This window comes from Mus pahari, chromosome 1, assembly GCF_900095145.1.
Source record: "Mus pahari chromosome 1, PAHARI_EIJ_v1.1, whole genome shotgun sequence".
Lineage (NCBI taxonomy): Eukaryota > Metazoa > Chordata > Mammalia > Rodentia > Muridae > Mus > Mus pahari.
The window spans coordinates 91632500-91644795 of record NC_034590.1 but is presented as its reverse complement, the minus strand read 5'-3'; the positions used below and the strand labels follow the sequence as shown (position 1 = coordinate 91644795).

General features: G+C 44.6%; 1 protein-coding gene across 1 annotated transcript in view; it reads left to right on the top strand.

Moving 5' to 3' along the window:
• The window catches only part of Ears2 (glutamyl-tRNA synthetase 2, mitochondrial), a 24032-nt gene extending 22387 nt beyond the window's left edge, over positions 1–1645 (top strand). Inside the window, exons 8-9 of the mRNA XM_021208322.2 lie at positions 613–748; positions 1273–1645. Coding sequence (XP_021063981.1) covers positions 613–748; positions 1273–1356 — 220 coding nt within the window. The 3' untranslated portion in view covers positions 1357–1645. The remainder of the gene's footprint in view (positions 1–612; positions 749–1272) is intronic.
• The last annotated feature ends 10651 nt before the right edge of the window (positions 1646–12296 follow it).

The window sequence follows — 12296 nt, the reverse complement described above, 5'->3', positions numbered from 1 at the left end:
CTCACTTTGTAGACAGGCTGGCCTCGAACTCAGAAATCTGCCTGCCTCTGCCTCCCGAGTGCTGGGATTAAAGGCGTGTGCCACCACGCCCGGCTTCTTATTTTCATTTTTGACATTTATTTACTTTGTGTGCATGAGGAGGGCACATACCATGGCACATGAGTGTAAAAGTCAGGGGACAGCTTGGGAGGAGTTTGTTCTCCTTCCATTCATCAGACTTGGTGGCAAACTTTGTTACCCACTAAGCCATCTCAGTGGCCTTTTGGTGTCCTTTGAGTGACCTGTATCTTACTACTTGCCTGGGCCACCTATATATGTGGTCCATCACTGTTTGCCTGTAATAGATTCATGTAATAAAGTTCCCTACCCTCAGTAAACTGTTAGTGCTGTATGTGATTAACAGTCTTCTGAAGCTTCCTCTCCTACCCTGGATCAATATTCTACCCACTTTCCGCCCCCAACCCCCGCCGAGTCAGGGTTATTCTGTGCAGCTCTGGCACTCATTCTATAGGCCAGGCTGACCTCAGACTCAGATTCTCCTGCCTCTGCTTCCTGGGTTCTGGGATTAAAGTTGTGTACCTTCATGCCTGGCTCAGACTGGCTCTCTTTTAGGCTTTTAGAAAGACCTGGTTTAAGCCTAACTCAGGATATGCTGAACAGAGAACTGAAGAAGCTGTCAGAAGGTCTGGAAGGCACCAAGCATAGCAGTGTGATGAAGCTCCTCCGGATGGCCCTCAGTGGACAGCTGGTGAGAGATGGGACATGAGCTGAACCGTTGCCTCCAGCCCCTCATTAACCCACAGTCTGGCACTAAGGCCACTCCAGGGAATAATAAGCTGATGAAACACTGTCATCCCCCTCATTCACCCACTGAGCATCTTACATACGCAGGCACTGTGATGGTTACAGTAGACATGTTATGAACAAAACACATGATCCCTGCCTCCTTGGAGATCACTAAGAATAATAAAGGCAGAAAAACAGGCCCACGGAAGCCTGCTGTGTGGAGAAAACCCAGTAAGGGTGGGTTGTAGCTTAGTGCTGAAGCATCTGCCTACCATTCATGAGCGCTAGGGTTGATCCCCAGCACTGCAAAAATAAAACAAAGAACCCTAGATAAAGAAAATGCAATAAAGACAGGCTCTCTCTGTCCCTGGATTGCAGGCTTTGGGTTGGGATTAGCCTGTGGCTGTCTTCTACAGATGGAGGCATGGAAACTAGGCATGAATCCCTCTGAGGCAAAAAGACAGTGGGTTTTTTCTCTTTTCTTAGCAAGGACCCCCTGTGGCTGAGATGATGGTGTCCTTGGGCCCAAAGGAAGTACGGGAACGAATTCAGAAGGTGCTTTCTAGCTAGGGAGAAGATGCATAGGACCATCGAGATGACATTGAGAGCCTCTAACCATGGAAACTGAATTCTGAGGAGAGCAGGATGCCTGGGGCCTATTAGGACCCTTTCAGGATGAACAGCAGTAGAAACAAGCTGTCTGACTACTCTCATCAGCTGGCCTTCTGGGAACCCAGCCTGTTTCACCTCCTTGACTCTGGGAAGAATGAGCTTGAACTTGCGTCTTGATTCTTTTCTAATTTGTTTGTTTGTTTGTTTGTTTGTTTGTTTGTTTGTTTTTTCGAGACAGGGTTTCTCTGTAGAGCTCTGGCTGTCCTGGAACTCACTTTGTAGACCAGGCTGGCCTCGAACTCAGAAATCCGCCTGCCTCTGCCTCCCGAGTGCTGGGATTAAAGACAGGCGCCACCACGTCCGGCTCTAATTTTTTAAAGATTTTTTTTTTTAATGTGTATGGGTGTTTTGCCTCCATGTATGCCTGTGCATACAGGCATACATGCAGAGCCTACAAAGGCAAAAAGGGAGCATTGGATCCTCTTATGGAACTAGAGTCACAGCTATGAGCTCGCATTTGGGTACTTGGAATTAAAGCCAGTTCTTGTGGAAGAGCAGCAAGTGCGTCATTACCAAGCCATCTCTCTAGCCCATTGGGTTGGTTTTCATGACACATTCTACAGTTTGTGTTATTAGAAAAGACAACATTCCAGAACAGTACAGAGGGCCGAGGTCTTGGTTCACTAGGCCGCATAACAACATACCACAGAATATGGTGGCTTAAACTAAAAAGATTGATTTGCTTAGTGTCCTAGAGACTGCAAGTCCAAGGTAAGTGTCAAAGGGTTAATTTCCTATGGTAGCCACTCCTGGCTTGCATGCAGCTGCCTTCCACCTTCCACAAGTGTCCTCCTCTGTGCACACTTGTCCTTGGTTCCTTTCAGAGTATCCTTGCCTTTTTCAAGGACACCAGTCAGTCTAGATGCTACCCACCCTAATAGCCTCTTAACATAAATAACACCCCTTTAAAGGTCTGTCATCCAAATGCCCCCCACATTGTATGATCCTGGGGTTTAGGTTCCTATATTCGGAATAGTCTGTAGGACACTGTTTAGCCCAAGACAAATCCATTCCTGCCTGGATTCATGGATCCCAATCTCAGGCCACATATGGATTTGGGACCATAATGGACACAAGCAATGCCGACTAGATAGCAGATTTTCCTTCTGGATTGTAAAGGGAGAAGTTACTCTTCCAGCAGGGTAAGCACTTGTGTTTGGGGTTACTCCTTGTCCTTGGGCTTTAGGTAGCCTCTCTCTCCTTTCGCTGAAGGTTATGTTTTCTTCCAGTTCCTGAGACCTGATACTTTGAATTATTGTTGGTGTCTTTCATCATATCTGCCCTTATGTCCTCCATTGCTTATAAATCTTTGTACTTGGATTCCTGAAATCAGGTTTCCTTTCTTCAAGTCTTAATAACTTGGAGTAGTGTAAGTAAGATGGTGACCAAGTACAAGACCCCAGCAGAGCTTGTAGCTTCCTCGGCATAAGCAGTCTCTGCAGCTATGCTTACCCTCCTGAGGAGGGCAGATGTGAGGGTGTGATAGAGACTTGATCATAAGGACTTTGCAGCTTCTTTCTGGTTCTTTTACATCTGCACCTCTGGGAAAGCCAGCTTCCAGGTCATGAAGCTCAAGCCCTTGTGTCTTGAGAGGTCCACATGACATCAGAGCCTCCTGCCATCAGCTATGTTAGTGAACCTTATTGGAAGCTGGACTTGCAGCCCCAGCCAAGCACCTCCTGAGACACCCAGAACCACATCACTCAGAACACTGTGGAACTTCAGACCCAAGATTGTGAGGCAGCAAATATTTGTTTAAAGCCACTTGCTTTGGGGATTATCTTTACCTAGAGGTAGATAACATTCTCTCCTTGCTCAGGTGAGTATGGGAAAGGATTAAAGAGCTTTGAAACCTTGCTTAGGGAGAAAAAAAAGTTCTTTATTTGCAAGACGATCAAGCTGAATTTTTGAAATTTGGTAGAGACAGAACAAGTCTAGACAAAAAGAAAAAAACTCTCTAGAAAAATCATAGAACAAAACCACATCTTAGAAAAAATGGTGGGCTGGTTAGTTTTTGTTAACTTGACATAAATTTAGACATATCTGAAAAGCCATAATCTTTTTTGAGACAAAAGTCTGTGCAGTCCTGGCTGGTACTTGGTATATATTCCAGGTTGCCCTCAAACTCCCAGAGGTCTGCCCTCTCCCTCCTAGGTACTAGGATCAAATAGATGTACCACCATGCCCAGGTTGGGAAGATGGACTCGTTTGGTTTTTTTTTTTAAAGATTTATTTATTATATGTAAGTACACTGTAGCTGTCTTCAGACACTCCAGAAGAGGGAGTCAGATCTTGTTAAAGATGGTTGTGAGCCACCATATGGTTGCTGGGATTTGAACTCTGCACCTTTGGAAGAGCAGTCGGGTGCTCTTACCCACTGAGCCATCTCACCAACCCCCTGGACTCGTTTTTTTTTTTTTTTCTTTTTAAGATTTATTTTAGTTCATGTGTGTGGGTATACTGTCATTCTCTTCAGACACACCAGAAGACAGCATTGGATCCCAATTACAGATGGGTGGTGCTACCTCTGGACAGGTGGCCCTGGAGAGAATAAGAAAGCAGGCCTCCATTTCACTAAACCTCACCCCAGGAGATAAATGGTATTATTCTAATTTTTCTATATTATAAATAGAAAAACTGAGGCTGTGAAAAGTTAAGTAACACTTCTGGGATATGATATGAGATAGCATCATATTTAAGCTCAGGCCTATGACAGTTTTAGAGTCCATACCTAACTAATTTGATCCAGATTCTCACTATGTAGTCCTGAAACTCAGAGAGATCCTCCTGCCTCTTTATCCCAAATATTGGAATTAAAGGCAGTACCACCATGCCTGGACCAACTCTTGTTTTTTTTTTGTTTTTTTTTTTTTTTTTTAATGTGTATCTGTTTGCCATGTATATGCCTGGTCCCCACAGAAGTCAGAAGAAGGCATCACATCCCCTGGAACTGGGATTACAGGCAGCTATGAGCTGCCATGTGGGTGCTATAAATTGAACCTAGGTCCCCTGTAAGAGCAGTCAATGTACTGAACCATTTTTCCAGCTCCCCCTCCAACTCTTAAGTGACATCAGAACTACTGCTCTTGAAACATGAAAAATGGTTATTTCTGGTGTGATAGCACATTCTAACCTTCAAAAGGCTGAGGCAAGCTGGGTGTGGTGGCACATGCCTTTAATCCCAGAGCTCTAGGCACAGAGACAGGTGGATCTCCTGAGTTCAAGGACAGCCTCCCCAAGACATTGGGGCTACACAGAGAAACCCTCTCTGGGAATGGGGGTAGAGCTGAGACAGAGGTGAGGTCAAGATCATCATGAGCTACAAAAGCCACAAAGGAGGGAGAGGATAGGGAGAAAGAGGAGATAGAAACATAGGCTCATGCTCCAGGGATGTGAATGTTCCCACAGTGATAGAAGTGCTGGGAGACCTGGTATGGTGTCTTGGGCCTGTAATGCCAGTGGAGGATTAGCGGTTCCAGGTCATCCTCCATCCTCAGCTCCACATAAAGTCATTTAATTTTTAATTATCTGTATAGTGTGCGGGTGTACACGTGAGGTCAGGGGTCAACTTGTAGGAGTCAGTTCTAACCCTCAGTGGAGGTTCCGGGCACTGAATTCAGGTTACCAGACCTTTAACCCAAGTATTTCTCCTCGTTGAGCCAAGTTTCAGACCACCCAAGGCAACATAGTGAGACCTTGTCTCCCTGCCCCAGAAAAAAACTCCCTCAGTGAGCCATCTTGCTTCTGTAATGAATTTGAGATCACCTTGAGCTTTTTGAGACTCATTGGTGAATCAGAGCTAAGTTGCTTCTGACAAATGCTCTAACACTGATGACCCTTGTGTTAAAGTCACAAAAGGACGAGAAGGAGACAAAGCTCTCAGGCTGAGGTAGAGGAAGTGGGGAAGTGTTCCCTGTTGGCTGTATTGTTTCTGTTTCAATAAATGTTAGTTGCAATCCTCAGTTACCCAGATCTTCAGCACTGCTAACTTTCCTCTAAGCCAACAGTTTTGGGTTGCAAGGAATAAAGCTGACTGAATAAAGATAATAGTCCACCAGGGAATGCGTTGGAAACTCTAGGACTCACAGAGTGATGGGAAATCTACCTGGAACTCACTGGGACCTGAGGCAGCTGCAGTTGTTCCCGAGGTTCTGTGTCCAAACTCTGAGGAGAACATCTTGACAACCTAGTCAGTCAGCTGTTCTGCCTGCCTCTGCCCCTCATCCTAGCAGTGGGACAGTCAGGTAATGGCACCACCTGCAGGGCATCCACTGTAAGGAGAGAAGAACGGTTCCTCATTTAGGGACTCACTATTTCATGCAGTTAGAGACTGCCGGTTTCAGTAGCCAATTTTGCAATCTCATTCATATTTCCTTTAAGTTACCTTTTGTCTCAGAACTAGAGTATGTGTCTGGGTAGCAGACTGTTGACTAAAATGCACAGTCCTAGGTTCGATCCCCAGCACCAGAAAAACAAGATGTTTTCTTCATAGTACTTACGCATGTGTGAAATTTACATTTACTATTTTAAAATTTTGAGGTTGGGGCTGACAGGAAGTCTGTTACTCATGGTTGTTCAACACAGTACTTGGAACATTGTTTGACACATAGTAGGAAATTAAGTTATATCTCATGAATAAAGTGTTGGAAACCTTCATCTATCTGTCAGACCAGTTCTTTCAAAAGAAACCATCATCAGCTGACTTAACTGTTAAATCTGAACAGTCTCCCAACTATCCAGGAAAAAAATTCTCCCTTGCAAGATCTGTTGTAGATACTTGTGCGACCGAATGCGCATAGTTTGATTTGAGTCCTGATACCTGGAAGAGAATGGCTTTGTGAAAGACCAGAGTGAAGTATGGCTAGGAGGGATGGTTCAATCTGTAGGGAGAGCTGAGTTATAACTCCAAACGTGGGGCTGGTGAGATGGCTCAGTGGGTAAGAGCACCCGACTGCTCTTCCAAAGGTGCAGAGTTCAAATCCCAGCAACCATATGGTGGCTCACAACCATCTTTAACAAGATCTGACTCCCTTTTCTGGAGTGTCTGAAGACAGCTACAGTGTGCTTATATATAATAAATAAATAAATCTTATAACTCCAAACTTTAGGGTTCATCAAGGAAATTATATCTGGGTACCAGCTTTTAGATACACAAATCCAGGTTCTAACCTGCTTAAACAAGATCTCTTTTTCCCGCATAGCTGAAAGTTCAGTGGTAAACTAGGCTGTGGGACTATTGGCTTAGTGACATCAGCAAGAGCCCAGGGTCCTTCCACTGCTGCTCTCCTGGCCCTGATCTGCAGCAGCCTCTGCTCAGCCAGCTGCCACTTATTCTCATCTGCTGGGGAGAGTGGTTTTCTATGGCTGTTCTGAAAGCAAAGCCACGTCTACAGGCATCTTCCCCCAACTCAGCTTCCTATTTTTGTGCCCATCAGTGCTAGAGAAGAGAGCATTCCCATCCATCAGTCAGACTCAGAGATGGAATAGGGTCTTCTCAGCTGGGTCTGCACCTGAACCAAGTCGGGTTGGTTTAGTGAAGACAAAGATGTGGGTGTTCCGGGGTCGGTGAGAAGCCTTGAAATGTTTAAAGCAGAGAAATGACATGATCAGTTTTGCTTTGGGAAGGTTCTACTTGGCATCGTGCTGTGGAGAGATTAGAGCACGACTCCAGGGTACTAATTGGACATGAATGAGGTAGGTTTGGTGAGACACAACTGAGTTTTCTCATTGTGGCCTAGGAGGGCCTGTATTAGAGTTCTCAGAGAAACAGGTGGACATGTATCTAAAAAGAAACTTGGTATAAGGTAGTCTGGCTGGCTTTGTGTGTCAACTTGACACAAGCTAGAGTCATCACAGAAAGGATCCTCAGTTGAGGAAATGCCTCCACGAGATCCAGCTGTATGGCATTTTCTCAGTGATCAGCACTGAGGGTGGGGGAGCAGCCCATTGTGGGTGGTGCCATCCCCAGTCTGGTAGTCCTGGATTCTATAAGAAAGCAGTCCGAGCAAACAAGCAGCACCCCTCATGGTCACTGCATCCACTTAGATTCTACCCTGCTTGAGTTCCTGCCCTGACTTCCATTGATGATGAACAGCAATATGGACATATAAGCTAAATAAACTTTCCCTCCCTACCTTGCATTTTGGTCATGGTGTTTTGCTGCAGTAATAGAAACCCTAAGACATGTAGTAACTTGTGTGATTACATAAGCTGAGGTCAAACCATCTCCCACCCACAAGCCCATGTTGTAGCTCACAAGACCTGGGAATAGGAAGCACCCATGGCAGAAGACAGTGTCCTCACTCAAGCTGCCTAGAAAAATTAAACTCCACATTTTTCTCTAAGGTCTTTCAGCAGATTAAATGAGCCCACCCACATAGGGAACAGCCAGCCATCTGACTTTCTTAGTCTCCCAATTCCAGTTCTATTCTCTTCAAGAAACACCCTCACAGACACTCCCAGAAACTTCTAACTAGCTACTATGGCCCTTAACATAGGATTAACCATTGAGCCAGGCATGGTGGCGCGCACACCTTTAATCCCAGCACTCAGGAGGCAGAGGCAGGCAGATTTCTGAGTAGGAGGCCAGCCTGGTCTACAGAGTAAGTTCCAAGACAGCCAGGGCTACACAGAGAAACCCTGTTTTGAAAAAACAAAAAACAAAACAAAACAAAAGATTAACCATTGACGTATTTGGTACCAGTTATACAGTATATGAATAAACTGTACACTGATACTGAAAACCATAACCCAGTCATCTAAAATAGAGCTGCCTGTCCGCTTTCCTGACCTCCTTATTCCTGGCGTGCCCCAGCCTCTTTTCCTCTGGTCCTTAGACACATCAGCCTTTCTTAGACTCTTGGGTACTCCTGCTTCCTTCCTGCTGTCCACATGCTGTCCACCCCCACCTTGACTCCTCATTCTTAACTCCTATGTCTGATCATAACTCCAATGTCAACAGGAAGCCACTGACTTTGAGGGCCTCCTTGTAAATCTTCACCTGGTTCTCTGTAGTACACAGTTGCAATTCATTATGGAAATGACTGTGAGTAGTTCTGCAGCCACTTGTTAGAGTCCGATTGTGAGACCCACAAGTGCAGGAGGCTCATCTGCCTTGTCCAGCACTGTATAACCAGTGCTGAGAATGCAACTGTAAACCCAGTAGTTCATAGTGTTGTTCCACCTATAGGGTTGCAGCCCCCTTCAGCTCCTTGGGTACTTTCTCTAGCTCCTCCACTGGGGGCCCTAACCAATCTATTTTTAAATAGAATGACACTAAGAAATATGGTGACTGCTGTCAGTATGCAGTGAGCTAGGGATTTATCCATGGGCAGGAGCAAAAGTTTCTGGTAACAGGGTTAATTTTAGAAAACTTTGTAAAGTGAATCATTTGCTCTTGACAAGGCAGAGACTGTCTCTGGCAGTATTTTTTTTTTTAACTTTTTATTGATTCTTTGTGACGTTCACATTGTGCACCCCAATCCCACTCATCTCCCATCCCTTTGTACCTGCCCTCCACCCTTGCAAAAGAAAAAAGAAAAAAAAAGGAAGAAAGAAAGAAAGAAAGAGAAAGAAAAGAAAAAAGCAATCCCAGCACTCGGGAGGCAGAGGCAGGCAGATTTCTGAGTTCAAGGCCAGCCTAGTCTACAAAGTGAGTTCCAGGACAGCCAGGGCTACACACAGAAACCCTGTCTCAAAAAACAAACGAACAAAAAACAACAACAAAAAGAAAACCCCTCTCTCTCGCAGAAGCTGCTGTGTGTCACAGTCTGTTACATGGTATATATACATTTTTGTCCACACTTCTTTACTTGAAAATGTTCATTACAATGAGTCATTAGTCTGGATGGAGGCCTCTGGCTCCTTCTACACTATCAATACTGGATTCTCATCTGGACTCCTCTAGGTTATCCTGTTGTTGCCTGGTGTCATGGAGATACTGAAGCTGTGGATCTATAGGATTGGCCCCTTCACGAGCACCAGCAGTTTATAGATGAAGTGGATGTTGAGGTAGACCAATTCAAAGCCCTGGACCTGGGCCTAGGTGGTAGCTGAGCTAGTCAGCCCACCAGCTCTTCCACACCCACACCACCAGGGCAAGCTATTAAGCACTGCCCTGGGGTAAAGCCAGCAAGAGGCAGGGGCAGCTCTCCTGCTCTTGTGCCCTCAGGGCTGGCACCCATACCAGCTCTATTGTGCTGTCCAGTTGAGGTGTAGCGCCTGCTCTGAGGGGCTAGACTAACTCTCCTGCTCTCATGACCTCCAAGCCAGCTCCCCAGTCTGCCATGTGTGGGGAGCAGAGGATAAGGGGAGAACATCTCTTCCTCAAACACCACAGCATGGTAGGCAGGTTCAGCTCTGGCAGCACACTTTTTACACTGAAAATTAAAAATCATCTCTTTTTGGGAAATACAACTTATAATTAAATCGTCTCTTAGAATATAGATACAACTGTTTGATATTAACAGAAATATGTATTGTCATGTTCTCAAATAGTAGATATGGTCATTTAAGGTAATAGTCCCAATTTTTGAAGAAATTTACCTTATCAAATTGTTTCTAAGCAAAAATTGTATCTTACTTAATATACTCTGTTTAGCTAGTGTGGTCAATCTTTAAAATAAACATGCAGAGTTTATCATATGTGGAAGCAAGACACTTTCTGTTCAGATTTCGCTCCTTGGCTGATGATTTTAATTGACTTCTTTACAATGTTTCCAGGTACTTGTTCTTTATGCAGGAGTCTGATGTAAACCAACCACTAACACAATTACCTTATCCTTTTACAGAGCTCTGGTATGTAGTGAGAATTTTGATTGTTGTTGTTGTTGTTGTTTGTTTGTTTTTTTTTTTTTGTTTCTCTGTTTTTTTGTTTTGTTTTGTTTTTTGTTTTTCGAGACAGGGTTTCTCTGTACAGTCCTGGCTGGCCTCGAACTCAGAAATCCACCTGCCTCTGCCTCCCGAGTGCTGGTATTAAAGGCGTGCGCCACCACGCCCAGCTTTTATAGGTTTTTTGTTGTTGTTGTTGTTGTTTGTCTTTTTAGAATTATTTACTCTATTATATGAGTACACTGTCTGTCTCTGTCTTCAGACACACCAGAAGAGGGTGTCGGATCCCATTACACATGGTTGTGAGCCACCATGTGGTTGCTGGGAATTGAACTCAGGATCTCTAGAAGAGCAGTCAGTGCTCCTAATCTCTGAGCCATCTCTCCAGCCCCAGAGAATTTTACCTTTTTTTTTTTTTTTTTAATATAAGGATGGATTTTCTTTTCTTTTCTTTTTTAAATTTATTTATTCTTATGAATAGGTACACTGTAGCTGTCTTCAGATGTGCCAGGAGAGGGCGTCAGATCTCATTATAGGTGGTTATGAGCCACCATGTGGTTGCTGGGATTTGAACCAAGGACCTCCGGAAGAATAGTCAATGCTCTTACTTGCTGAGCCATCTTGCCAGCCCCAGCTGGATTTTCATTTTAATCCCAGGTGTGGGATATGGGGCTGCTTCTGATTGTCCACAGCAGCTATGATTTGCCTCGTGCTCTAGCAAGGGCATGGTGGTTTTGCCAGTGTATGATGTTTGGAATTCTGGGGATTTTTCAGAGGATATAGAAATGCTTGAGTCCTGGTAGGGGAGCTGCTGGTTGCCTGTGGTTTGTTATGGTTTGTTAAGGTTCATTGAGGTTTGTTGAATAATCTACCAAAAGGAGACAACAAGAAGAAATTAGATGTCCTGCTAGCAAAGATCAAACTTGCCCCAAGGAACTGGACATCACTAATCAGCAGGAAGTAGTCTAATGATGCAGACATCCCCTTTCCTCTCTAGCCTTCTTTCTCTCCTGTCTAGTGCTGGGGGTTGGAAGGGTGGAATAGAGGTAGAGAAGGGAGGTAGAGAACCAGTACTCTTTGGGAGACAGCTGCTATTTGCCTTCTTGAGAGGTGTGGTTGCGGAAATTACAGGAATTTCATGGAAGTCTCTTCAGGAGAAGTAAGTCACCTCCTTCCATGTATTCAACCATTCGGATCAATATCGACTTGTGCATATTTATATTATTCTAAAGGTTATAATCCAATGCCACTTGTTTTTTTTCCCCCTGTTTGAGATAAGGTCTCTCTTGGTATCCTTGGCTGGCCTGGAGCTCTCTCTATGGAGACCACTGGCCTTGAATTTAGAGCTCTGCTTGCCTCTGCTTCTCAAGTGCTGGGACCAAAGCCACACAACACTAAGCCTGCCTTTTATTTTGCTGCTCACATTGTGCTAGCCTTGGACATTAAAGAGCTCTTTCCTGAGATCCTTGCTACTTCTGCCCCTGTTTTGTGTGCTGGAGCTTGAAGCACACAAAGCACACATGGATCTTATGCATGCTAGGCAAACACTCAACTACTGAGCTAAATTCTCAGCCCTAGACCTTCCCTTTCTTTTGTTTTTTTGAGAAAAGGTTTCTCTGTGTAGTCTTGGCTATCCTTCAACTCTCTCAGTAGACCAGACTGGCCATGAACTCAGATCCACCACCTTCTGTCTCCTGAGTGCTGGAAATAAAGGTATGTACCACCACTGCCTATCTGGAATTTCTTCCCTCCACTCCCCTTCATTCTTCTTCTTTCTTTTTTTTTTTCTTTTTTCTTTTTTTTTTTAGATTTTATTTATTATTATACGTTAGTACACTGTAGCTATCTTCAGATGCACCAGAAGAGGGCGTCAGGTCTCATGGGTGGTTGTGAGCCACCATGTGATTGCTGGGATTTGAACTCAGGACCTTTGGAAGAGCAGTCAGTACTCTTACCCACTGAGCCATTTCTCCAGTCCTCTTTCTTTCTGTTGATAGGTCTCTCTAGTA